Consider the following 27869-nt stretch of genomic DNA (forward strand, 5'->3'; position numbering starts at 1 on the left):
TCACGGCTAGGACACGGTGTGTGGTGGTGAGAATGTGTATTATGAGGACTCACGGCTAGGACACGGTGTGTGGTGGTGAGAATGTGTATTATGAGGACTCACGGCTAGGACACGGTGTGTGGTGGTGAGAATGTGTATTATGAGGACTCACGGCTAGGACACGGTGTGTGGTGGTGAGGTGGTCTCTCCAGGCCACACACAGCACGTAGGGCAGGTAGAGGGCGAAGTAGATGAGGCCTCCGCAGGCGGCCGCCAGGTTGGCCCGGGAGAAGAAGGTGCTGATGAGGAAACACTGCATGATGGTGGCCGTAGCGAAAGCCGTCAGGAAGAAGAACACCACAGTCGGGTTGCTGTAGGGCAGGATGTCCCCCCACTGGAGGAAGAGAACAAACAGTATCCCTACTGCAATGCCTTAAAACTATACAGAGTGCTGTAAAGAACACAGTCATTAATCCAGGGCAAGATTCTAGGACAACTGCATAGCTGTGATGTGAATACTTTTCAGTCCTGCCAAAAGACTGCAGATACAAAATGGCTTGATAATTGGCTTGATAGCCTCTGAAGCAAAAAACAAGCTGTGCATGGTCCCGGGCAAAATAAACAAGTGACTAAATAATCAACACAAGGCTATTAGACCACATGCCTTGAGCAGAGCAATGAGGAGGCCGGCGCTGACCAGGAAGGGCACCAGGCTGCTGATGAACCAGCTGACCCACAGCTGGCCTGTACCAAGCCCCATGATCCTCATGGTCTCCTTGAGCCGCGCCTCCTTCTCGTACACCACGCCCTTGATGATCATGGCCACCGAGTAGATCCACGCCAGCGTCATGAACAGGGGCAGCGAGCGGTTCAGCACACGTAGGAAACTGGAGGAGGGAGAGAAGACAAGATAGAAGAAAAGAGAAGGTAAGGGAAGACAGGTATGAGGTAATATGGGTGGGTAATAGATAGTATGTGAAACCGTTTCATAGAGCATGAATAAAAGGAAAAGTTGAGAGAGAGGAGGATGGGTGGGGAAAAAAGTTGAGGAGGTTGAGGAGGTTTTCAAATCCTGTTTATTTCACAATAGACTGAATTTGACAAGAGATCCTACCCAAATGTGACTTCAATGCTCTTTTAAACATAACATTAAAGTCCTACTCACACGTCATCCACGTAGCAGGGGTAGGGCATCTGCTGGATGTAGAGGCCAGTGGTCTGCTCCACACCACTCAGCACGCGGGCCACAGCTCTCTCCACCAGGTCCTGTACGTACACAAAGCCCCCCCAGATGTAGCGCATGTCACTGAAGGGGTCCGCTGCTGGGCCTGGGTCCCAGAACCTGGGGGGGAAACATTCCCATTAACATTTATGGAACATTATATTGGCAACAGGTATTGTCATGCAGCAGCACCATGGTTGCATCTAAAGCAATAGTGGAAGTCTATCAGGGGAAAATGTACCCATAACATTACAATAAGACAATTTTAGGCAGGGGGCAACAGAGCTAGCCAGGGTTACCAGCCCTGATTCTTTGTATCAGCAACTCAACAGAAGTGGGCTTTAAGTTGGGTAAAAACTTTTAAAATCATCATAGACTTGGATCAACCGTAAAATGTTGGGTCATTGGATCAATAGTAACCTTTGACCCGATGACCCAAAATGCAACCAATAGCATTGTTCATATCAAACGTTCCACTGAGTGAGTTTACCTGTCCTTGATCTTGTTGGTGCGTGCGACATCGTCGATGTCCATACGGATCTTGTATGTGACGTGAGGGGGCAGATCGGGTGAGGTGGTGTTGGGCAGGAGGAACACTATCCCAGCCCAGAACTCTCTCTCCCCCAGCAGCTCCAAGGCCCTGTCAATCATCTGGCCCTCTGTGGCAGCACCCTCCAGCTTGTTCAGGGAGAAACACTGAAGGATAACAAGGACATGAGTAATGTTACAGTACAAAACAATGTACAAGATAAACATAATGTAACTCAATGTGAGGGAATGGGTGAAGTTATACACACTGTAATAAGTACATACACAATGGCTGAAACCACAACTGTAGACTAGTGAAGCTAACTCACATAGACACAATGCCAATGACAACTTCTAATTCAGTGGTAGAACAACTAAACTAATTAGACGAATTAACGGTTAAGTAAACGTTACACTAATCAAGGTCTTGACAAGCTCTTCAGAACCAGGGTTGGTGACCACTGATCTACAATACACAGCATAGATGGGTGAGTAGGAGGAGGGGTAGCTACTTGGGTGACTTGAGCCAGGGTGGTGATGGTGTTGTTCAGGTCAGTGTACACATCCAGCCAGGTAGGGGGCGCTCCTTCTTTCCTGGGTTCGTTGGGCGTGGACAGGAAGCGGGCAATGCGCTTGGCCGTCCAGGAAGTGTCCTCCAGCTGCAGGTTGACCAACACGGCTACCTCTGGCCGCCTCAGTAGATCCTGCCACACAGAGGAAGTGACACGGTTGGCCAAAGCTGCCAAATGAGGAGGATTTCAAAGGCCAGACTAGAAATAGTACCACTCTCACCAGGGAGGCTCTAATTCCTAGATGTCCTGGCTGGCTGGCTCCTATGGTATGGACTACTTGGCACTTAAGCAACGTATACAGTAGGCTCTTCATAAACACAATACACAATAGTAATAGTGAACATGCACTTTGGTTGCTACGTCATAGCTACTGCCACACAGTATCCGCGGTGACGTTTTCTTAATCAAGACCGTTCCAGGTTTGTTGGCATATTTAATGTGTGCAGTACCTGCAGCAGCTGTATCTCCACACTACTCTCCATGTAGGTCTTGATACCAGGTCCCACCTCCATCCAGGCACCATTCAGCTCCTGTAGGATCTGCAGGTCCTGGAAGGTCTTGTTCACCTACAGGTGAAGACAGAGGATCATAGAAGAAAAAATAAATAAACAGAACTTCATAAAAAAATAAAAAATAAAATAGTTACAAGCATAGAGATATTTTTTTTTACAACACCAAGAAATACAGAGCGAATGGAATGAGTGTGAAAAGACAACAGAGGCTTGATGTACCTCTTTCATGACGTCGTGTACGGCAGGGGTGTCTGGTGTGTACAGCAGCTTGCCAATGAACAGGGGCTTGATCCCTCGCCACACGATGCGAGACAGTGGGTTGGACTCCAGGCTCTGGATCAAGCTTTTACAGTACGGGGCTGGGAGAAACATTTACATTTACATTTTTGTCATTTACATTTACATTTTTAGTCATTTAGCAGACGCTCTTATCCAGAGCGACTTACAGTTAGTGAGTGCATACATTTTTTCATGACACAACACAACACCCATGGTAGGTAGGTTGTTGGCTCATCAGCTCACCACTTATTGTAAACAATACACCTTTTGAACATACGTCAATTCATCTACCACCCAAAAAGAGGTAAACACACGTCAATCTAATTATCAAATCCCCTTTCATCCAAGATTATCTACAGGTATGCTAGTCTTGCTTTTAATTAGTATTAGCTAATGCTACCACACAGAAACCCTATAGATATCTAGTGAACTTTGAAGTCTCTCTCTCTCTCACTGGTGACGTTGTCCTTGTCCATGTTGTTGTCCTCGGTGCCGTTCTTGCCCAGAAAGGACTTGATGTCGTTGTCCTCGTACCAGTTGAGTGAAGGGATCCTCTCGCCGCCCACCTCAGGGTGGCCACACATAATCCTGGAGAAGGCCCTGAAGCTCTCCCGCGGCAGGGCCGAGCGGTTCTCTGGCGAGAGCAGACGCAGCTCCGAGTTCAACTCCCTAAAGCTGGAGAGAGAGGACAGCTAGCGAGAAAAAAGAGGAGGGAGTAAGAGAGAAAAGAGAGAGGAAAAAGTAAGTGGAGAGAGAAGAAAGAGGGGGGAGATGCAACATGAATTGACTTTCCTGCAGGCGGATGTGAAGCATTGTTTTGCTACTACTGAGTGAGAATGTATTTTAGGCAGTGTCACAAAGCTATCAAGTCAGGTATTCAAGCTTGAACGGCTAACTATAGAAATGGCTAATTCTCATTTACCTAAGAGATATAACTTATTGCATCACACCGCAGTAGGTGAGGAAAAAACGGAATGTAATATTGAGAACAACTCATACAACAGATGGTAGACAGGATGGCAACATAAGTAAACAGTCAACAGTAAATCAATGTCAAAGAAAGAATAGAAGAGGGTGTTCTTACGTCATCCATGAGTACTGCCAACTCCTTGGACACGGAGGTGACCGCTTGACTGATGACCCGGAGGTCACCGGCGTTGGCCCTCAGTCTGTCTCTCTGAGGGAGGAAAGGAGAGCCAGGATTAACCTTGGGATTTAGCTTTGATCTGTTGTCCATTACTTCCATCTAGAGACTCTGAAGATTGGAGATTCTATTGGGTGCAATGATATTCTATGTTAGTGTTAAGAGTAGGATGCTACATTAGCACAAATGCTATGGTAAATGAGCTTTCTAAAAGCCTTCAAACAGTTGTGTTCCCCAATACAAATTAATTTTGAGCTCTCCTAAACATTTCTAAATAAAGCCACATAATTGCAGAGGGTCTGCTCATTCCATCACAGCAGCCAAAATAAATCAATAATAATATAATCCAAAAGTAAATGGCCAAACTGAACAAGCAATTTCTTACAGAATTCAGTGGACTATATGCAGTGAGGGAAAAAAGTATTTGATCCCCTGCTGATTTTGTACATTTGCCCACTGACAAAGACATGATCAGTCTATAATTTTAATGGTAGGTTTATTTGAACAGTGAGAGACAGAATAACAACAAAAAAATCCAGAAAAACGCATGTAAATTTTTTTAGACATTGATTTGCATTTTAATGAGGGAAATAAGTATTTGACCCCTCTGCAAAACATGACTTAGTACTTGGCGATAAAACCCTTTTTGGCAATCACAGAGGTCAGACGTTTATTGTAGTTGGCCACCAGGTTTGCACACATCTCAGGAGGGATTTTGTCCCTCTTCTCTTTGCGGATCTTCTCCAAGTCATTAAGGTTTCGAGGCTGACGTTTGGCAACTCGAACCTTCAGCTCCCTCCACAGATTTTCTATGGGATTAAGGTCTGGAGACTGGCTAGGCCACTCCAGGACCTTAATGTGCTTCTTCTTGAGCCACTCCTTTGTTGCCTTGGCCGGGTGTTTTGGATCATTGTCATGCTGGAATACCCATCCACGACCCATTTTCAATGCCCTGGCTGAGGGAAGGAGGTTCTCACCCAAGATTTGACGGTACATGGCCCCGTCCATCGTCCCTTTGATGCGGTGAAGTTGTCCTGTCCCCTTAGCAGAAAAACACCCCCAAAGCATAATGTTTCCACCTCCATGTTTGACGGTGCGGATGGTGTTTTTGGGGTCATAGGCAGTATTCCTCCTCCTCCAAACACGGCGAGTTGATTTGATGCCAAAGAGCTCGATTTTGGTCTCATCTGACCACAACACTTTCACACAGTTCTCCTCTGAATCATTCAGATGTTCATTGGCAAACTTCAGACGGTCCTGCATATGTGCTTTCTTGAGCAGGGGGACCTTGCGGGCGCTGCAGGATTTCAGTCCTTCACGGCGTAGTGTGTTACCAATTGTTTTCTGGGTGACCATGGTCCCAGCTGCCTTGAGATCATTGACAAGATCCTCCCGTGTAGTTCTGGGCTGATTCCTCACCGTTCTCATGATCATTGCAACTCCACGAGGTGAGATCTTGCATGGAGCCCCAGGCCGAGGGAGATTGACAGTTATTTTGTGTTTCTTCCATTTACGAATAATCGCACCAACTGTTGTCACCTTCTCACCAAGCTGCTTGGCGATGTTCTTGTAGCCCATTCCAGCCTTGTGTAGGTCTACAATCTTGTCCCTGACATCCTTGGAGAGCTCTTTGGTCTTGGCCATGGTGGAGAGTTTGGAATCTGATTGATTGATTGCTTCTGTGGACAGGTGTCTTTTATACAGGTAACAAGCTGAGATTAGGAGCACTCTCAGCTCTTTACCTGTATAAAAGACACCTGGGAGCCAGAAATCTTTCTGATTGAGAGGGGGTCAAATACTTATTTCCCTCATTAAAATGCAAATCAATTTATAACATTTTTGACATGCGTTTTTCTGGATTTTTTTGTTGTTATTCTGTCTCTCACTGTTCAAATAAACATACCATTAAAATTATAGACTGATCATTTCTTTGTCAGTGGGCAAATGTACAAAATCAGCAGGGGATCAAATACTTTTTTCCCTCACTGTAGACCAGACTATTCTTTTCCACTCCTAATGTGAATTGAGTGCATATTTAGAGCTTTAATGTAGTCCCTGTAACTAAAGAGTATTTTGTACAGTGGATGAAAGACAGATGTTCTTAGCTTGTTCACAGCTAAGAACATGACACAGTAGTTGATTCATTAACTTCATGCATACAGTACAGTAGTTGATTCATTAACTTCATGCATACAGTACAGTAGTTGATTCTTGGAAGACAACAATAAGCACCTGTTGTCAAGTAGAATTAAACTATAAAAGAGCTAGCAGACATACTATGTGACCCATTGTTATAGCATATAAACTTACATTTTCCTCCAAGAGTGGCCAAATATTTTTGTATATCAAGTTTATTTACATGCACTTCGATAGGAAAACAGCAATATAATTTTCCTTTCACAACAACATGAACAGCCACTGACAGAGAGTGTGCGACCTCAACTGACCGTGAAGAACTTGCTGAAGTCCAGCTGGGAGAGGAAGAGCTGCTCTGCTTGCTGCAGGGAGTCGGCTGGGATGGCACAGAGCTGGCTCTGCAGCTCCGCCATAGAATCCTCTTGATCTACAGTGAGGAACTGGCTCAGCACAGTGGAATTGCACACAATGTCCTTCAGCATCACTCCAGTGCCTGCCAGAGACACCTACAGAGAGATACATGTGGTCAAGAAGATACCCAAAGACACAGAAGATGTAAAACAAGTGTTCCCGTGTGGCTCAGTTGGTAGAGCATGGCGCTTGCAACGTCAGGGTTGTAGGTTCGATTTCTACGAGGGACCATTATGAAATTGTATGCACTCACTACTGTAAGTCGCTCTGAATAAGAGTGTCTGCTAAATAATGTAAGTGGTATGAATTATGAGTTGTAGGCATGTAAATAATCAGGTTTATGTTCACCGCTGATTCAATTGGGGTTTTTACTGTGCATATACTATGTTGGTTGAACTCATGAGCTACTTTTAGCCTGACTGGGAGTCAATATGTGTTACAGTGGTTGACGGTGGTGTCATGGAGGGGTTTACTGCAGTGCTTACCACCTGAAAGTTCAGGCGAGCCCTAAACAGCTGGTCTAGGGCAGAGGGAGACAGGCTGCCATTGGTCAAGAGAAAGTTGGAGAAGGTCTGATTGGCTCGCAGGTATTCTCCCACAGGAAGATCTGTAACGTAAACAAAAAACATGAATCAGGACATAACTGGACAACAAACAGCACGGACAGACAGACACTTTTCATTGTTTGCGCCTGTTTGAGACAATCCACAGAGGATTTGCGGACTGGAATACTCTGATCCATATTCACCGTCTCAAGTACACATATATCATCCCAAGCCATACCTAAGTACAGGTTGATTTAGTCTTTTGACTTTTCTTTGGATTAAATATACAATGTAAACAAGTAACTGGACATACCAAACTCAACTATACAACAACCATCTAGGGAAATATGTTGAATAGACAGCCACATACTTGGCCAGGCGCCTGGCCTCTCTCCAAGTCTCCGTATAGTATCTAGAAGGTCCTGAAAGCCAGAGAAGGCTGTCTGGTTACCACTGTAGGACAAGATTGTCTGGGAGTCCACTAAGAGTCGAGAGAGTCTGCAGGAGAAAAAAAAACACTTGGGGTCAGAGATAAAACAGTTTTATGGATTTGATTGTTATACAATTAAAGCTTAATATCAAACAACTCAGTGGCATGCAGTAGGGTTAGATGTCAACTCCAATTCAGTTAAAATAAAAAAATATATATATATATTTGTAAAAAATAAACATTTTGAAATGTTCTGATTCCAATTTATGCCCTAAATCATTTACTTTAATTTTATCACATAATTTGACTGAGACCACTTTATCAGAACACATTGAAACAGAACTTGCCCAAATCCCTGATGTTCAACAGCCACCAATTAAGTACTTTGGCCACACACAAATACACTGCAGTATACCCACATGGAGTTGTCAAAGTTGCCCACCCGCCCTGGGGTCTCCCCCTGAGTGGGGCTGTGGAAGCAGGGGTTGTTGATGTTGCAGATGATCCCCTGAACCCATGGCAGGGTGCCTGCTGAGGGAAGTGCCTTGTTGGGGAAATGACCTGGAATTATACACACACACAAACGTGTTAGCTGTGGGATTGACCTGAGACATGCAAAACACTGTTGAACTGTTGCCCAGTTCCTGTGCTATATTTTGATGTGTGTAATAATCACACACAGTAGGATTGGCCTAGTCTCTGAGATGTCTGTCGGAACATTGTTATCCCAATGAGTCCCACCTTCTTACCCCTTTTAAACATTGACGATCACAAGCTCACATAGTTGCTGTCACAAACTCCACACAGTTGTCACTGACTAGTTGGATATTCATTTCCCACTGAGCAAACTATTTCTGTACTTACAGCATTCATATACATTCATTTTTATCAGGTTTTTGCTTTGGCAAACCTTATGTCTATTGACATTTGTCAATAAAGAGCGTGAATGCAACTGTTTGTCAAATTGTTTTGTATTCTACTTGTAGCCCTGGTTGTCCTGAAAAGAAAAGGGTACACCACTTCATTGTGAGGCTAAATATAAGGGCTGGACATGCAGATAAATGAAAGTCAGATAAAAGCCTGTTTTTGCTGGGGTCTCGGGACTGATAGGATTAATGTGGGAGGCAACCAGTCATGACCTGAACCATGGACAAATGTAAACACTGAGATTGAGCTAAAATACATACAACGTTATGACTGCGAGATTGACCCCACTGCATGACAAGAGTCTTTAAATAAGCAAGACGTCTATCAAGAGCAGAACAGGTTGGAAAAAGTCTGGCGGCACCCAGAATCACTCTCACCTAGCTAATCATCTTATGTGGTTGGCTGGAAATTTCAGGGGCGGGGAGGGAGCGTTTAACCTGTGTGTCACAGCGAGCTGGTAGGCAGTTTACACTAGAGCAGCACTGTCAACACAAGAGTAGACGGACTGATGGGCACTCACATTGGCTCTGTTTGTAGGGAGGATGAGAGTGACGCACTGAGATGAGGATGAGGAACAGGAACAGAGGCCAGACCAGCTCGATAATCAACTGGATCTGTAGGGAGGGAGGGATTACATCATCATCCTCACACACATTAGGCTAATAGTGGCTAGTAGCTACCGTTGCATTTGATGCCTGCCTTTTATTTTTATTTTATTTTATTTTATTTAACCTTTATTTAACCAGGTAAGCCAGTTGAGAACAAGTTCTCATTTACAACTGCGACCTGGCCAAGATAAAGCAAAGCAGTGCGATAAAAACAACAACAGAGTTACATATGGGGTAAAAAAAACATAAGGTCATAAAATACAACAGAAAATATATATACAGTGTGTGCAAATGTAGCAAGTTATGGAGGTAAGGCAATAAATAGGCTATAGTGCAAAATAATTACAATTAGTATTAACACTGGAATGCTAGATGTGCAAGAGATTATGTGCAAATAGAGATACTGGGGTGCAAAAGAGCAAAATAAATAACAATATAGGGATGAGGTAGTTGGGTGGGCTAATTTCAGATGGGCTGTGTACAGGTGCAGTGATCGGTAAGGTGCTCTGACAACTGATGCTTAAAGTTAGTTTATGTTAGGGGTCTTAAGACAACAGATTGCACCTGTAGCCTAATGGTAAAAAAGGCCTCATTAATTAGTTAGGCTACATCATGGATATCAATTTCATTAAAGATAAAAAGGGGACATGTTCAATAGGAACGTTAGAATCAGAATTAGAATACATAAGACAAGTGGTACATAGAGACATGTTGGCTCTTTACATCCTAGTTTCATCTGTTAACGTGATGCAGGGCCAACTACTGCTACACCACTGAACACATGCCAGTTCAGTTCCCACCTTGTTCCTCCTGCGGTAAGTGATGTTCTTCCAGAGCAGGAGCAAGAGCTGAGTCCCAATCCCCATGTTGTGCTGCAAGGTGCTACCAAGCCATAGTGCAGCACTATAGGAACAAAACATGAGGGAGAACAGTTGGACACCTGTGTCTTGACTAAAAAATTATTTTCTGACCAAAGATAATGAACTACACAACAGCAGTTCTAGCACCTCCACTTGGAAATGTAAAACAGGCAGAAAAATATGGATATTTCTTATCTTAACGTATTCCTTATTTCCACAGTACATGGCTAATTCAGGTACAGATGGGAGCACACTGTCCTGTAAATCCTACATCCTCACAGGGAGTCTGAAGACACTGATAGATCAGGACAGGTCAGTTTAATCCAGACAATAAACAAGCTCTTTTAATTACACATTTGTACTTTACAGATGTAGTGTAGCTACAGTTGGAAAACTTTGAGAGTAATGTTATCTAATACTGGAGAGGATAAATATTTAACAAAAACACAATGACATAGCATGAAGAGGAGGATACTATGCTATTATGTCACGGAGGAGACAACGTTAAATCTGCTCAAGACTCCCCCCTAGGTTGATCCTGCAATCCTCATTATCCCAATTGGTTTACGTGATTCTGAGATTTCTAAATTAACTTTTGCTCAACAAATGCTTCCACGTCCTATCATTTGTTGATAAACAGCATTGTGTCATCTAAATTAATTCACCAGCAAACACACAAGTGATTTCACTTGCAAATTCACCTCAGGAATTTTTCATAGGCCTACCCCTAGTGTCAAGCTATTATGTGTGCATTCATCTGTGTACAACTATTCACTTTATCCGCAGTAAACTTTTATAGCATGCTTATTACCATAATGTGCAAATAAATTAATAGGACATCACAATACATGCTCAATGAGTTCCTTTTCTTTAAACCTCTGCACAACAACCAGATAAAAATGGTAAGGCTGATGTCAGACATGGAAATGACTGTACAGAACACAGTTCAATTGAGAACCCAGCTGGGGCCTGGATGAATGACACAGGTGGTCAGCAGACAAATAGGCCTACTTAAGCCAACCCGGTCTCCCCCATAGAGAATATCAACTGACCGGGCTCAAATAAAATATTAAAACTGCACCCTAAAATTAATAAGAGAGACATTACTAAATGTTTATGACAATGGATATGACCACATATTTTGGGGTAGAGAAAGTATGTCAACAACATGCCATACCAGTTAATGCTACACTACACAGCGATCACTCAATACATGTATCTTAACACGTTCATTAGACATTCATTACTAATTAATTCAATTAAAATTAAGGTCTTCATTAATCAAATTGTAACTAAATTAAACGTCATCATTTACAGGGCTGTATACCAGTGGTATTCATTCAAACAAGTCAGCAAAAATGTTTTTTGTTAAAGAAAATTATTATACAATCAAACTATAAAAATTGACAATTATGATACATTAAAATAAATGACTGGTTATACACATGTTATCATAGCTACAAAAATTGACAGAATATAACAACTGAACATTCTATTTTCCCGAAGTGATGCTAACGTGTGTCGGATAAAGCAGCCTACGCAGTATTAAGGATTAAATTAGGTAATTTAGCCTCAAGAGGCATCCCGGGACTAGAATGTAATATGCTCACCTTTTGCATGAATGACAGTATTCCTATTTATCAGTGTAGATGTCCCAAATAAGTCTTTTCGGTACCGCATTGACGTAAACTGTGTATTTCAAGTGTTTGTAATTGGAGATGAAATCTACAGACTTTACGCCCACTGGTGGATGTTTATTGGCTAAAGGAGGATTATGACAGGCCTCACAGAAACCGGTTTCCTGTCTCATTGGTTGCAACACCGTCAATTCTTCCACTATTTTGGTACACAAATGAAGATGATTGGCCAGGAGTATGACACGTACAGTGTTACACAAGGTCGACTACGAATACATAATAACAGAAAAAGTTAAAGGAATATATTTTTAGGTGTAGAATAAAGCAATATAACCGAACATTTCAAAACTAAAATGGAGACATTTATAGTCGGTTTACAAATATTTTAGAGGCAATATTATAATTTTTTGTACCTTTATTTTATCAAGGAGTCCAAGGTCTCTTTTACAGATGTCACGACTTCCGCGGAGGCTGCCTCCCCTCCTTGTTCGGGCAGGTATCGGCGTTCGTCGTCACCGGATTACTAGCTACTGCCGCTCCCATTCTCGTCACTCCACTTGTCTTGTCTTGTCAATCACACACACCTGGTGCTCATCCCCTAATTAGTCTGCGTATAAGTGTTCCCTCTGCCCCCTTGTCTTTGTGAGTGATTGTTATATGTGGGAGGAGAATAGCTCGGTTGAGATACTTCCTCATTTATTTTGCCAGGGTTGATTTTTCCCGTGTCATTACATTTATTGTATTTTCTGAGACTGTGTTTGGTCAGGGAGGATTGTTTCCCCTGTACCTGTTTCGATTGCCGTTGTAGGCGCATTGTATGTCTGGAAGGAATAAATCTGCATCCGGTTATTTTACTCCTGCGCCTGACTCCGTCCATCATTCACCACAACAGATCAGCCCTGAATTACAGAATACACATACCAATATGAATACAAAACGCAAGCAGAAAAAAACGGTCATAAAAAACAAACATTCATCAGTAATAAGGTCCTCAGTCAGCTTTCTGAATTGCCCTAGAGGCACCAAAACATCACATTTACGAACAATTTGAAGATTGTTCCACAAATAAGGTGCAAAAAAACTAAAAGCTGATTTACCTAAATAAATCAGTGACCAAAGGAATTTCCAGAGTTAACCATCCCTGAGACTGGGTGTGGTAACTCATGTCTAAAGTTCAGTAAAGATGTTAGGTACAGTGAGACTTTTTGTAAAAGGGCTTTTAAAATGAAAAAATAGCAATGTATCAACCTACTTGACATCAAAGAGGGCCAACCAACTGTAGTATATGAAGATTATGACTTTGATAAGGTTTTAAGTGGAACCTGAGAGGATGTTTATTTAGTAGAGGGAGCCATTTTGTAGTGACACCCCTGTTCGTTGAAGACAGGTGATTGGACAGTAGAGGGAGCCACCCATATTTTTCTATATCTTATGAGTATAGGCTAGAGACGAAGAAGAGCAGAGCAGACATTGCAATTTGGGAACCACTGCTCTCCGGATGCTATATACATCTGTACACTTATGCTGAAATCTTGTGATATGAATAAAACTTATGATCAAAGTTCAGTATAAGCGGACTCCTTTGTTTAACAGCAATAATTAGCAACATTGACTCGACACTACACAACTTTCTAGTAGAGAATGCAGTGATGAGTATTAAAATTGTCGCCTGTAATAAAGCGCAGCGCGCTATGATAAACTGTATCTAACGGCTTTAATGAAGAAAGAGGCAGCTGCATTCATATAGATGACAGATAGGAACGTCGACTGAATAATCTGCTTTCACTATTTTGCAAGAGCCAGGACCTATTTCTATAGAAGCCCATTTTTATTCTCAGTTTAACTCATCAATATGCTTTTTAAAAGACAGCTTTTCATATATCCAGATATTTGTAAGCTGGGACATGATCAATATGGACACCATCCAAAGTACAGTTATTTTTATGCGCTCTAGAGAACAACATATACATCGTTTTACATGCATTCAATACTCATTTCAGGTCAAACTTTTTTTGTAATACAATGAAGGCAGACTGAAGTTCAGATAGAGCCTGGTTAACCATGGGGGCAATAGCATACACAACAGTATCATTGTCATACAAGTGCAGGTTAAATTTTTTACAGACAAGTCTATATTGTTCATGTAAACAGTAAAAGGTACAGGACCCAGAACCGACCCCTGCGGGACACCTTTCGTAATATCCAGGAAACCTGATTTAACACCATCAGTAGATACACATTGAGTTCTGTCAGGCCAACTGAGGAAAGCCTCTGAATTTGGAGGGAGTGATCAACAGTATCGAAAGCCTTTGACAGGTCAATGAAGAGGGCAGCACAATGTTGCCTTTTATCCATACATCAATTATAACTAGGGATGCAGCAGAGATAGTGCTATGACCTGGTCTAAAACACAACTGATGTACATTTAGAATACATTTCAAAGATCAGAAAGAACTTAGCTGAGAATTAATCAAGGATTATAATATTTTAGCTAGGCAAGAAAGTTTAGAAATAGGGCGATAATTATTTAGGTCACAAGGGTCACCACCTTTGTAAAGGGGGAGTACATGGGCCGCCTTCCAACTTTGGGGATGGTAGCAGATATAATCGTGAGGTTAAAAATATGGGTTAATGATTCAGCAATCAGGGGGGCAGAGAGCTGCAGAAATTTTTTATCAAGCATATCAGCCCCAGAGTACCTTTTTTACATCAATCTTAAGGTATCTAGCACATCACAGATAGTAAATTGTTGAAATGAAAACAAAAATTCACTAGAAGTTGACGGGTTAACTGTCAATTGACTGACCAAGGTAAATTAAACCACAGTTTCTCTCAAATAAAAATCCAGCCGAGATAAAATGATTAAAAGCATCAGTTATCCCATTCTTTTCAGTTATGATGCCAGAGTCAGACATTACTTGCTTAGGCAGGGAAGATACATTTGTATGCTTCAGTGCATTTATTGTTTCCCAAAATTTAGAAGGATCACCAGCAGTCAGATTAAAAAGTAGCTTGGATTTAGCTTTCTTAATGAATGGTTTTATACAGAAAATGTGTATAAAATCCCTATAAAATGTATTTATAATTATATGACAATATTTTATGTTGTCAATAATTCTATTAGACAATTTCAGATATATTACATGCCTTACTTTTATCTTCCTGCATAAGTAAAATCAGGATTATGACTGCCATTAATTCCAAATAGACTGGTTTGGATTTCTCCCTGACCAATATGGCTGCCATTTTCTCCCGATTCTGGAACTTTGAGGGTTAATGACATAGCCAATTCTACCTCTATTTTGGCACACAAATTAAGCCGATTGGCCAGGAGTATGACAGATAGTGTTACACAAGATCGACTACTACTACTTAACAGAAAAAAGTAAGAGGTTATATTCTTAGATGTACAATAAGGCAATATAATAAATAGCCCAACATTTGTTTTTTGTAGACACCTTCCTATTAAAAATAAACAATTATGCATGACATATTGCAAGCACACATCATTCTTCAACAGGAATTGTGTATGCTAAAAATAGTTGGCACTGCAGTAACTGATTTCAAAAGTGGATTCAATATCCATATTTAGTTCACCATTCGACAACTTTTCGAAACGTTTTGCTATTGTGTGCCCTTATATGAAACAGGTATTGACCTGTGGTGACCAACGTGGCCAGGCCATATTCCTATCATAGGAATGTTGCTGGGTGCTAGACGGCATTGAGAGCCTCTCATCACTCTCCAGTCCGGCTCTGTCACTGTGGGGTCAGGCCTGAAACTTATACAAAATAAGATCCCTACATTGCAGAGAATGCACACCCATACTGATACTCCCACATATGATGAGTATTCTAAGATGTCGATATGTCACGGGGTTAGTATGTACCTTTTTTTGAGTCGATTTCTTCAATTTTTGCATTAAATATAAAACTGTGGAGGTAGAACGACAAAACATATCACACAATACCATTAGAGAAACAGCCTACAATACAGGGTTTAGTCACACATATCCCCAGTCCATAATCAATCAAAAACAATTGCTTGGGATAGATCAATTGTAATAAACATCCAAAACTGCATTCATTAAAAATATATCTCTCTTACGCTAAAAGTTACCTTTGATTCTGCAAATACAGAACTCAACATTATGCATTCTTCTAGGCACTGAAATGGGAATAGCATGCAAAATACAAAATCTTTCAGCATATTAATAGTACACCGTTCGAAGATAGCGTAATAATGCAACACTGATGTAGTCGCCTGTTGACGTGCATGTTACACAATGACATTGTCTAGAATGAGGCAGGAAGCACGAAATGACGAGAGACATCTTCCTTAAATAAGGCTTCTCTCCATTAACTCAAGTTCAACGGAGGCACATCTGCAACTAAAGAGCGGTGGTGGAAGACATGAATTGCACGTACTGCTGTTCCTGTTGAGAAAGATAATTAGTATAGTCGAAAAATAACCTCACTTTTCCTATTGCCAATCTTAGTTATCATTTGCTTTAAAACATCCCATAAATATAAACTCAGTTTTATACTTAAAAAACAAAAAGTGCTGCATCATGTAATTCCAACATACATACATCAAATATTCTGTACAGGTGGACACCCCTTTATGTTCAGTGGTGTATCAATAGCCAGCTGATGCAGTACAATTGCATATTAAAAAAAGTCCAATGAGGCTGTGAGTGAGCATGTGTATAGTTTCAAAATGGCATGTGTATAGTTTCAAAATGGCATGTGTATAGTTTCAAAATGGCATGTGTTTAGTTTCAAAATGGCATGTGTTTAGTTTCAAAATGGCATGTGTATAGCTCGTTTGCTTGTGAGCGCAGCAGCATTCTCTCCTCCGTTCTCTCAGAGAAATACTGGCGTATCTTGTCCCGTTAGAAGGCGATATGTAGAGGCTGGCATGGTCTTCAAGTGAATCTGTTCAGAAAGATGAACACTTATGAATGACAATGCTAATATTTCTTTGACCAATTAATTGACTAACTGAGTAATGCTCTGTCAGCAAAGAGAAAGTAGGCTTCTTGAAATGAAAGTCTGTTAAATCTATTGCTTCTGAGTTAGGGTTGAATTCCTCTCACCTCCCCGACTGCGTTAGTCAAAATGTGGATGATCTTTTCGTGGGGAGTGGCTACCACACTCTGCCCGTTGATTTCAATGATGCGGTGTCCGACCCGGATGCCACCTCTCTCCGCGATCCCTCCACGCATCAGACTGCAGATCTGCTCAAGGCAACAAGGGTATGAGAAAGATAGAAAAATACAGATTGAAAAGATATGTGAGAGAGTTGAGGTGATTGAAGGCTGTGAAGTAAGGCTATGAAAGTGGGCAATTGACCATTTTAGCTTTACTACTATGGAGTTCCTAAAATGGATGCCGTACAGGTACTATTCAATCAAAAATTCTGTTTCAGACCACATTGATTTCAGATTAACTTTAATCAAGACCATGTTCGAGGTGAGAAACAAAAATAACCTCAAATGCATACTACTCACTACTGACTGGACAGGGCCTGAGCCAAATAAATATTGACATAAATAAAACATTAATAACCTGAATGTTAGATCCTGTTTGGGGATTCTGTCTGGCAGTTGTTTAATAAAAATGTATAGTAAAATGATATACAAACTAACTGTCACTTACAATGCCGTCCTCCACACTGAAGCCCAACTGAAATTTGGGGTCCGGTCGCTTGATTATTGCCATGGTGACGGGAGGGCAGTGGACGATACTGAGCTTCACCTCGGCTTGGTTTTTCAAATCCTTTTATAAATACAAAAAGGGGTAAATACATCATACAAATACTGGAGAGATGTCTGCAAACATAAATTTCTATGTCACCTTAAAGTATCCGTTCACTATCTAACTGCATTCTATGCTTCTTACATGATGAAAGGCATTCACAGAATGGGTATTGTGTGTGTGTGCATCCGTGCATGTGCGTAGAATACATTTAACAAAACACTATTAGGTGAACAAATCAAACATCCTACCATCAAGTCCAACCTCATGCCAAAATAATATTTTAGAAAGCAAACATTTCCACCAATTCTTCTCCCCCTCTACACATCACCCGCATCAGTCTCAATGACAGGGAACATCAACTAGATTCAGCCGCGGGCAGATTTTTTTTCTACAGTGGATGGTCAGGGGGCCGGAACATAATTACAAATAACTTGTAGACTGCAAATTGACCGCAAGAAGCCCAAACAGATATAATACTTGACTAAAACAATCATTTCAAACCTTGCTTACATTTGTATACAATCGTACACTGAGAATACAAAACATTAGGAACACCTGCTCTTTCCATGACAGACTGAACAAGTGAATCCAGGTGAAAGCCATGATGCCTTATTGATGTCACTTGTTAAATCCACTTCAAATCAGTGTAGATGAAGGAGAGGAGACAGGTTAAAGAAGGGTTTTTAAGACTCGAGACAATTGAGACATGGATTGTGTATGTGTGCCATTCAGAGGGTGAATGGCCAAGACCAAATATTTAAGTGCCTTTGAACGGGGTATGGTAGTAGGTGCCAGGCGCATCGGTTAATATTAGGAAGGGGTTCCTAATGTTTGGTATACTCAGTGTATATTTCTCTATTATGCATGGGAATACTTTGGAACAGATTTTCAAAATGTGTATCACTTGGAGCTGATTTGCTGGTGTCTTTACAGTCTATTATGTCCAACATTAAAACATCTAAACAAACGTATTTTTGCTCAGTAAACATGGGGGGGCAAATAAAATCACCTGCGGGCCGCAGTTGGGGAACACTGCTCTATGACTTCAACTTCATCAATACAGCACCATCTAGTGTGCATTCTACGAACTACACGATAGACACAGCCAACAGTCACAGGAACTAATGAAACACAGAGGCACAACACAACCCCCTCTTACCCGTATGATACTCTGGCAGGTAGTTATGGGGAGGCCCACTAGGCTGGTGCTATTGACGGACATGATGCGGTCTCCAATGCTGAGGGCCCCGCAGCGCTCTGCAGGGCCACCATGGAGCAGGTTGGCCACCACCACCGTGGGCAGGATGGACCCCCAGCCCGACTCCACCACCGCCACCCCCACTATCTCTCCAGGAGCCTTGGAGATAGACACCTGGACACAGACAGCGGGAAGGTGGTTTAAGAGAAAGATGGAATTTCATCTGGGTGATGTTCAGTAGGTAAACACCGTAGCAATACCTTTTGCAATGGAAAACAAAAATCTATGTTCTTAGTGGACAAGTTCAGGGAGTACCTCACCCAGTTTCAATTTTTTTTAAAATCTTAACTGAACACAACCTTGATGTACATTTCACTTAAATCATGAAATGTATGGATCTGTTTCAGTAGTGTCTTGAGCAATAGAGTAAGTGGTTGTTGCATACTGTACAACAAGCAAATATCTCTTTGGTTTATGAAGGACAACATTATCTCCATGAACAATGTTAAAACAGATTCTTATCTAGGCAAGTACTTCCCAACCCTCTCCTCGGGGACCCCCAGACATTTCACATCGTTTTTGTCGCCCTGAACTGGCAAACCTGATTCAATTAGTTAAGGGCATGGTGATAGTTGACTAATTGACTCAGGAGTGCCAGTTTAGGGCTACAACCAATATGTGAAACATCTGGTGGTCCCCGAGGAGAGGGTTGGGAAACCCTGAGGGGTAGGAGGAATACTGTGTTTTTAGACCTACACTCAAAAGGACACCCCGGCTGGTACTAACAACAAGGTGCTGAAATGCTGGGTGTTACTGTACCTCTCTGATGTTATCTGAATCAGAGAAGTGCACCAGGTCTCCGTTGTAGAGCTCCTGTGTGCCCAGGTAGTCACTGTACTCGCTGGGCCTTAGCTCGCTGGCCTTGATGCCGTTGGCATGGAGGAACTGCTGGTAGGCCACACCGAAGGCTTGGCCAATCGCCTGAGCGATCACCTGGGCCTACATGCAGGAGAGAGACAGTGGGCGTGTTCAGACATCAGCCAACAGTTTGGTAATCCTTTACATACCTGTTCCTTCTCACAGAGTATTTCATGAAGCCAAAATAGGCTGTGGCTAACGTATTATTAAACCTAACCATAACCTATCCCAAACCTCAACCTAACCCTAACAGTAATGAACTGCTAATTAGTGTTTCCTCCTGTTTAGCGACTCCTAGCATGAAAACTAACCTGAGTGCCAGGCTGTTTGTTTCTGTATTCAACAAAGCTGGTTTACCTAGTTGCTTAGACAAGACAACAACAAGTTGGCTCAAGTACTGCAGAAAAAGACTGGCACCGGATATACAAATTTAAAAAACCAGTTCAACCCAATCTAATTATTTTCAACCAAATAAACCCACAGAAAACCTATTGGACATAATGTTGTATGGTTTCCGCTTGGCTGACTCACATCATCGGAGTTGAACACATGGCAGATCATACAGCACTTTTTCTGTGGCCCGGGGGAGTTGGCCCCAGCGGGGTTCCCCTCCTGGCCTTTACGGCCCCCGGCCGACTTCCTGCGAGCCATCAGGACCACAATGCTGCCGATGTCTGCGATGTAGGAGATCATCTGGAGAGGGTGGTCCATCATGGCCTCCTATAGGAGAAACAGGAGGGATGAATGTATGGAAACATTTACTGTTTACTAACACTTTAGGTGTAAGTTTACTAACACTTTCATGAAAAATATCCATGATAGATCCATTCCCACTGGGTCTAACAACGAAGACGGCCAGGTTAGTCTAACAGCAACCGCTATATATCTAGGAGCAGTCAGCCATTCAGAAGGGAGAAAGCTGAAAAACTGTGTTACAGAATTCTCTTGACTATTCAACTGTACAAGTCGAGTACGACTCAAATTAGAGACACTGCTATTCAAGGAATGACCTTAACTACTTTGACATCCATTCAAACCATGTCATACCTGTGTGTCTGCGCTGAGGACTTTGATGCGCTGAGTGGAGATGAAGAGATCCACCTCAGTCATAGGCTGAGACTCTCCCTCTGGGGCCTGGAGAAAGACAAGAGCAGATGTTTTGATGACACAATCTAAAGCAGATCACACCTTTTTAGTAGAACGGTCTGAGCCATTCTGGCACCTTTGGCCTCTTGGACCTCCCAGTTCCCGCTTATCCCAGTCAAAGCTGTACTCTGTCCTGGCACCCCAATGCTGGAACAAGCTTCCCCCTAACGTCAGGACAGCCGAGTCCCTGCCAATCCTCCGACAACATCTATAAAAAAAAGACCCTACCATTGTACTTGTCTTTTCTTACTAGCACTGACTTTGCTGTTAGCTGTTTTATTGAGGAAAAGTTACTTACTATGACTGTGACTGTAGCACCACCCCACAGTGGGGAAAAAACATGCGAAAGGTTCTGCCACAGCACATTCTAACCCCAGCGGTCCCAATCGACTGAGAAATGTGGTTGTCTTACCTAGCTAACTTAAGATGAATGCACTAACTGTAAGTCGCTCGGGATAAGAGCGTCTGCTAAACGACTAAAATGCCAAAAGTAAACACACTTTGATCCTGTCCACAGCCTCTTGGGCCTGTTTCATTCGGGCGTTGGTGGAGGGGTTCTTGTCAGACTTGAGCTGGGTGGAGCCCAGGTACTTGGCCCCAAATATGACCCCATCCAGGAGGTCATCTGGGTCACAGGGGCCAGGCACTAACAGAAAAACAAAGTGACTTATCAGAAACGCATTATTATTATTATTATTATTATTATTATTATTATTGAGACCCCAATAAAAGAAGCACAGAAGTATTACATAGCCTAAGTTACGCTTACCATCTTTATAGGCTGGGTGGTCCTCTGTGCCCTGTAAGTGAAGAGGTCAATGATTATTGAACAAAGTAAAATACACAGCTCATTTAAACCAATCATCAGCAAAATAATTGGTACTATACTGAACAAAAATATAAAACGCAACATGTAAAGTGTTGGTCCCATGTTTCATGAGCTGAAAGAAAAGATCACAGAAATGTTCCATACGCACAAAATTCGTATTTCTGAAATGATGTGCACAAATTTATTTACATCCCTGTTTGTGAGCATTTCTTCTTTGCCAAGATAATCCATCCACCTGACAGGTGTGGGATATTAAGAAGCTGATTAAAAAGTATGATCATTACACAGGTGCACCTTGTGCTGGGGACAATAAAAGGCCACTAAAATGTGCAATTGGCATGCTGACTGCAGGAATGTCCACCAGAGCTGTTGCCAGAGAATGTAATGTTAATTTCTCTACCAACGTCGTTTTAGAGAATTTGGCAGTACGTCCAACCGGCCTCACAACTGCAGACCAAGTGTAACCACGCCAGCTCAGGACCTCCACATCTGGCTTCTTCACCTGCGGGATCATCTGAGACCAGCCACCCGGACAGCTAATGAAACTGAGGAGGATTTCTGTCTGTAATAAAGCCCTTTTGTGGGGAAAAACCTCATTCCGACTGGCTGGGCCTGGCTCCCAAGTGGGTGGGCCTATGCCGTCCCAGGCCCACCCATGGCTGCGCCCCTGCCCAGTCATGTGAAAACCATAGATATGGGCCTAATGAATTTGAAAATTGTTGCATGTTGCGTTTATATTTTTGTTCAGTATAATAACACCACCATTAATCATTAATAACAATCTTTCAGCATGTCAAACCTACCCGCTCACTGTTCTCTGCAGCGTTGACCTCTTCTGGAGCCTCCTCCCCTAACTTTATCCACACAGGCTCAGGGACCTCATCCTCAGGGAAAGAGTCCATGGAGTCATCCCTGTGGCGCAACCGCCCGCCGTTCCCAAAGTGGTCCCAGAACCTCTCGCCGTCCTCCTGGTTGTAGGAGACAGACACCACCGCGTCCATCTCCTCTCTCCGGGCCATGTAAGGAGGAACCTGGGTGTCAGAGGGACTGGGCTGGGGAACCTTCATCTCTGTACACTCCAGCAGCCCTAATAGGTCTCTCTGGTGACTCTCAGAGAACAGCAGCCCCGTGGCCTGGTTCAGGTTCTGCTCTGGTAGCAACGGGCTGACGTCAGTCAACAGAGATGGGCCTGGAGGGTCAAAGTCAGAGGGCTCAGAGAATGCTGATGGTGTAGGGTCAGAGGTTGAGTCCCTGGGGAGAGGGCTTTCTCTGATGACCTGGAGTCGGTTCAACAGGTGATGGATCCGAGTGTGCTCTTCGTCACCTGGTCTCCGGACCTCAACCTTCTTCTCTTCCTCCACCACTCTTTCCTTTTCACAAGGATCCAGGACCTGTTCGGTTGGGGTTCTATCCTCAGGAGCAAAGTAGATTAGCTCCTCCTGGCTGACTACCACAGGAGAAGCTACAGTGTCACTGGTGTCCTCTGGAGGCAGGGACTCACCTCGTACATCCTCTGGACTGTCCACAGGGACCGAGGAGGGAGGAAAGCTGGGGTCGTCCATCTCTTCCACTGACCCTGCTTCACTAGAGTCATCCGACCTCCAGTCCAGAGGAGGGGGCTCTATCAGGTTAAAGGAGTCCAGGTCCTCTGATTCAGGGTGGGAAGCTTTGGAGGCAGCTTTAGAGGTCTGGCTTTGACTGTCTGGATCACCTACAGCAGTGTTCTCCTGTTGAGGTGAGGAAACTGTTTGTTCCACCTCGTTTCCAGCAGGGCAATTATCGGCCTCCATTTTGTGGATAGCAGCATGGGTCATAGGCAGCACATCAACAGGTTGAAATGATAGAGACTCCACATACAAGCCCCTTTCAATGCCTTGTGGGGTGTTTCGGCAAAGGTTGAGCCATTTACAGGGGTTAATATACTGTTTCACTGTGAAAGTAGACAATTTTAAAACATATACATTAAAATAGATTACTTAATGTATAATCGTTTATATTTACACCATCAAATTGTTTATCGTCTAACACTATCCTACATTAACCAAAAGTACAAATGCTTTTCACATCCCCCATTTTTTGGTGCAGGGGATAATGAAAGCACCCTCTTTTTCTGTCTCTTCATTGGCCTATGTCCAAGATAGCAGTGCTACTATTGCCTCAGGCTCAAAGTACATGTTATTGTCATGTGTCACTAAGTCCCCTTTGTGTAATTAGCCTGACAATATGGTATGTTTGTATTCGTATTAAGCTACTATCATTGTAAAATGTTCTCCATATGTAACAAAATAGAGCTGTAACCAATATAAAACAATTATCATATAAGTAATTATGATGGTGAGCTACTCAACACATACAAATACAAGACACCAGTGTTCTGAATAATGACACTGAAAACATCTCATTATGCTGCAGTGCTGCTAGCTAGAGAAATTACAATAGCTCCTTGTTGTAGCCTGGCCGGATCACCAGAGCTAATTTGCTAGCTAGCTAGCTTCGTTTCGCTTCGCTTAGCTAACGCGTTAGCAGGTATGGCTAGCTACTCAGCTAATTTTCAGCTAATTTACAGCCAATATAAACTTCACTAATCTTCCTGCTGGTTTGCGAACAAGTTACAGACATTTAGGGCGATATTGGCATTACCACCGTAACTGACATGATCCAGACGCTCACCCTGTTAAATTCTGTATCCGATGACTGCTTTAACTTTACTGCCACGGATGAAGTTGACGTGGCTGGGAACTCTTTTGCAACGAAACAAGTCGGCAATGTAGCAGTGTCTTCATAGTAATAGCTACAATTGTAACAGCATTGTGCTGAGTCAATTAGCAGTACACTTACACTCGTCTCGTGTATGAAACATAAAATGCTGTTGTATAAATCTCTGCTACAGAGTTGCCGTAAATTGTTTCGGTGGTCTTCTCTGCTGCTACAATCAACGTTGATGTAATGCGCATGCGTACGACTGATTCTAGTCATGCTCAATCTATTGTCAAACTGAACTTCATATCTATAATAATAAAAACAGCAGAAATACATTACGTAATTTAACTTCGAGTGTATTTTATTCTAGGAAAAGTATGAACATGAAAATTACAATTCACCATACAAATTGCAATTTGACACTGATCACAGCAACTGATAGCCAATTAACATGTCCAGCCTGTTTCAGTGGTTGAAATAGTAGCCACATAAATGTTGTGTTCAAGGTATTAGATTGGTTTTATGAGCATTACCATATTGAAAGGGCAATTGCTATTCTGAGCCAAAGTTATGATTATATTTTACAAAAAATGAGATTATTGGTGCCAAAATGCCAAACAATTAATGTTACAGCAATATTGTTAATATCTAACATTCAAAATTCTGCCCAAAAAAATCTAACAAAAACAAATAAACAATCTTCATTCATCCTGAATGATCCGTGGATTAATAGATTCATACATTTTCTAATAAAAAATTAGTAATAGATATTCTAGATTGTTTCACTTCACATTCCATGGGTTTATGTGAGAAATACTAAGAATCATGACAGATAATTGGAGTGCATAGCTAGGAGAAACAGTAGGCCAGCTGAACATGACTCCACTTAAGCACAGGCTGACAGAGCTTCCCATGTTTTACTGTATTCCTACTAGTATCAACAAGTCTGGCCTATGTTCAACATCGCTGAACAGTTGGTAGCGGTTTAAAACAGATAATAGTCAACTGTTGCATCTGGTTGTGGAGCTTTGGCAAGAACAGTGATAAACAAACCGTTAATTACCAACACTGGGCGCAACGATGTAATCCAGAACAGGGTTTGATGTTGGAATGTTCCCCCATTTTCAGTAGATTTTTCAACAAATTACATTGTCCACTAATGCTGATTGGGTTATGAAAATGTGTTAGTAAAAAAAAGATTTGTCAAAGCAATAAGACTAGGCACTGACTGCTTGACTGGCACCCATTTGGATCAAGCCAATCAGGGATGATGTGGTGCCCATAAGTCCTACTAGCCAATTGGGAAAGCGTCCTGCCCAGAGGAAACCAGGGGGCATCCAATGAATGGCGTTACTCAGATCTGCCATGCTGCTGAGAATACTGAGGACCTCCCCTCGCACCTGCCTCCGGAGCTGACACCTGCTGGCAACAGTTCCCTCACTGGAGAGAGACAAATCAAACCCAAGATACATTTATATACACTCATTTGTTTAGCAACACAAACTTATCTAGCATCCTTACCTGAAATGTCCTCCCAATTGATGTAATGAAAATGTATTGGGAACGCCAAGATTCCATCAACACATTTTACGTGATGGGACACAGTCATTGACACACACTGTCATTGAGACAACACAAGTCCACTGATTCAGTATTGACCAGACTCACCTACTGTCGCCTTGTCTTGACTTCCTTAACTTCTTCCTCAGCAGCATGATAACCCTCATAGACCTAGAATGGACAATGTGTATGGTGAGTAAAACTGGCTTATAGCCATTCTACATGCCTCCCCACTATCACTGAGTGTTTCAAATCCTGTCCAAAGCAATAGGCTACATTCTAAGGAAAGCTCCATGCCGAAATCTGTACTGTAGGTATGCCAATGTAATCTCGTCCCCCAGCCAGCTCCGAACCCAACCGCTCTCTATATGCAGTAGCAATTGAGCCTGAGAACAAGGATAATACCAACGTTTTCTGTACTTTCACCATATGCCAAATAGGCGAACAACATTGTAACTTTCACTGATTGAAGAGTGCCTCAGATTCGTTTTGTAGTATGAAACCATCAGCGGAGAAGTAGTCTTACCTGAAAACGCCTAAAAGCAGAGATACTCCCCAGAGTATACCGCTTAGTAGCCACCATTTGTCAGACTTGGCACTGATGATCTCGGCATCGGCAGCCCACGCTATATGTTCACAGGGGTAATACAGCTGGTCAGCCACATTATTCAGCACAGACATCAAGCGCAGTGCAGAATCTTCCTCCTGGAGAGAGGGACATGCATGTCAATCTAAATAAAGTGTCAAGTCTATGCTAAGTATTTGGCCCTCAATATCTTACTACGGGGAATCTGGCTTTAATTGGTTTCAATTGTGTGTTGACACTGACATGCCTTGATATTGAAGTGGGGCTATTGCCACGTCTTGAGACACAGGTGATGGCTGGCTACGTCATTTCAGAAATCTTTCATACAGGGCATTACTGGACATAGCAATAAAGGAAATCTATTATGTCTTGACAGAAAGGTCCAAGCCTATAGACAAGGGTTTCCCAAACTTGGTCCCCCAAGGGGTGCACGTTTTGGTTTTTGCCCTAGCACTGCACAGCTGATTCAAATGATCAACTAATCATCAAGCTTTGATCATTTGAATCAGCTGTGTAGTGTTAGGGCAAAAACCAAAACGCGTACCGAGTTTGGGAAACACTGCTATAGACTCTTTGCTCACCCCGGCTCCAAGACCATAGCTTTGTGAGTATGTGAGCATGGAGAGATCATCGAAGAGTCTAAGTACAGTCCGACAGTGGCTTAGCTGTGCAGAGAACAGTAGGAGGCTCTTTCCAAGCTGTGCAGATGACAGCCCTGGCTTCTCAGACAGAACCCCACCAACCAGCTGGGACCCATAGCACAGTGTCCTTATCTGCCCACAAATATCACACAAAACACAAGGCCATTATATTATATTATTTTATAGGACGTGGTATGCAACTTCATTTAAATAGGGCAATGACTCAACATTTATTAATTGTCATATTTAAAATAAGATGAAATAACTGAATGTAGTATGTATTCATACTACATCAGATTTTTTATTAAATGTTTTGGTGCTACACTTACCACTTTATCTCTTCCTCTGTACGACTCAAGCACATTCACAAGCGACTCCAAGGAATTTTGCATTATGTAAACACACTAGTAGCGGTCTGAAAGTCAGGTGCACGCAGCTATGCTCACTCGAATGGTAATCAAATTGATCCCGTCCGTGTTAACTGCAGCGTCAAAGTAACAACGATCTGTAAATGCACGTGACAGATGTCATCTTTTTCAGCATGAAGGTCCACACGAAGTTGTGTGAACTAGTCCCAAAAACAGGTTTCCTCTACTATCTGTCACCCTGAGAAAAATGGTGTTGTACTTTGAACAGGAAGTGTTGCTGTAATATTCAGGCAGTAGTAATAGATCACATATTCAAAGATGCAGTGAGAAAGGGGGTAGCTTTGGGTAATAAATTCCATGAGAATTTAGCA

General features: G+C 42.4%; 3 protein-coding genes across 5 annotated transcripts in view; all 3 read right to left on the bottom strand.

Annotated features, from left to right (window-relative positions):
* abca7 (ATP-binding cassette, sub-family A (ABC1), member 7) overlaps window positions 1–12408 on the bottom strand; it is a 44124-nt gene extending 31716 nt beyond the window's left edge. The window contains exons 1-16 of one of the 2 annotated variants that reach the window (XM_084171787.1): window positions 12204–12408; window positions 10094–10196; window positions 9206–9299; window positions 8178–8319; window positions 7699–7826; window positions 7269–7390; window positions 6684–6878; window positions 4177–4269; window positions 3547–3784; window positions 3033–3172; window positions 2751–2867; window positions 2242–2433; window positions 1692–1897; window positions 1145–1321; window positions 644–866; window positions 152–373 (exon numbers count right to left, since the gene is read on the bottom strand). In XM_084171787.1, coding sequence (XP_084027913.1) covers window positions 152–373; window positions 644–866; window positions 1145–1321; window positions 1692–1897; window positions 2242–2433; window positions 2751–2867; window positions 3033–3172; window positions 3547–3784; window positions 4177–4269; window positions 6684–6878; window positions 7269–7390; window positions 7699–7826; window positions 8178–8319; window positions 9206–9299; window positions 10094–10159 — 2355 coding nt within the window. In that variant the 5' untranslated portion in view covers window positions 10160–10196; window positions 12204–12408. Of the gene's footprint in view, window positions 1–151; window positions 374–643; window positions 867–1144; window positions 1322–1691; window positions 1898–2241; window positions 2434–2750; window positions 2868–3032; window positions 3173–3546; window positions 3785–4176; window positions 4270–6683; window positions 6879–7268; window positions 7391–7698; window positions 7827–8177; window positions 8320–9205; window positions 9300–10093; window positions 10197–11763; window positions 11851–12203 lie in introns of those variants that run through there. The other variant, XM_084171786.1, reaches the window with a different exon arrangement.
* Window positions 12409–13715: 1307 nt separating this feature from the next.
* LOC311137763 (amyloid-beta A4 precursor protein-binding family A member 3-like) lies at window positions 13716–24588 on the bottom strand. Of its 2 annotated transcripts, none has more exons than XM_084172348.1 (11): window positions 24482–24588; window positions 22447–23573; window positions 21584–21614; window positions 21315–21460; window positions 20716–20802; window positions 20200–20388; window positions 19570–19749; window positions 18712–18924; window positions 17451–17570; window positions 16889–17029; window positions 13716–16727 (listed from the first exon to the last, which is right to left on the bottom strand). In XM_084172348.1, the coding sequence occupies exons 1-11, from the start codon at window positions 24501–24503 to the stop codon at window positions 16656–16658; spliced, it is 2328 nt and encodes a 775-aa protein (XP_084028474.1). In that variant the 5' UTR covers window positions 24504–24588; the 3' UTR covers window positions 13716–16655. The 2 variants fall into 2 exon arrangements, with proteins under 2 accessions (XP_084028474.1, XP_084028473.1); XM_084172347.1 differs by having other exon boundaries at window positions 24314–24588.
* A 95-nt stretch (window positions 24589–24683) lies between these two features.
* pex11g (peroxisomal biogenesis factor 11 gamma) lies at window positions 24684–27757 on the bottom strand. The gene is made up of 5 exons (XM_084172363.1): window positions 27460–27757; window positions 27071–27262; window positions 26430–26608; window positions 26012–26074; window positions 24684–25783 (listed from the first exon to the last, which is right to left on the bottom strand). Exons 1-5 carry the CDS (start codon window positions 27520–27522, stop codon window positions 25561–25563), a joined length of 720 nt encoding a protein of 239 aa, XP_084028489.1. The 5' UTR covers window positions 27523–27757; the 3' UTR covers window positions 24684–25560.
* Between the last annotated feature and the right edge of the window lie 112 nt (window positions 27758–27869).

The sequence above is a fragment of the Coregonus lavaretus genome, assembly GCF_964263955.1.
Source record: "Coregonus lavaretus genome assembly, chromosome: 11".
NCBI classification, from domain to species: Eukaryota; Metazoa; Chordata; class Actinopteri; order Salmoniformes; family Salmonidae; genus Coregonus; species Coregonus lavaretus.

What these genes read in the sequence shown, in the direction of transcription:
- LOC311137763 (XM_084172348.1), bottom strand. Translation starts at nt 24,503, where the DNA reads ATGTTTCATACACGAGACGAGT. An exon ending in CCACCCAGCCTATAAAGATG is followed by an intron (nt 21,461 to 21,583) that starts GTAAGCGTAACT and finishes TTTTTCTGTTAG; the next exon opens with TGCCTGGCCCCTGTGACCCA. An exon ending in ATGTGTTCAACTCCGATGAT is followed by an intron (nt 19,750 to 20,199) that starts GTGAGTCAGCCA and finishes TCCTGCATGTAG; the next exon opens with GCCCAGGTGATCGCTCAGGC.
- pex11g (XM_084172363.1), bottom strand. Translation starts at nt 27,522, where the DNA reads ATGCAAAATTCCTTGGAGTCGCTTGTGAATGTGCTTGAGTCGTACAGA. An exon ending in ACAGAGGAAGAGATAAAGTG is followed by an intron (nt 27,263 to 27,459) that starts GTAAGTGTAGCA and finishes ATTTGTGGGCAG; the next exon opens with ATAAGGACACTGTGCTATGG. An exon ending in TCAAGACAAGGCGACAGTAG is followed by an intron (nt 25,784 to 26,011) that starts GTGAGTCTGGTC and finishes GTCTCTCTCCAG; the next exon opens with TGAGGGAACTGTTGCCAGCA.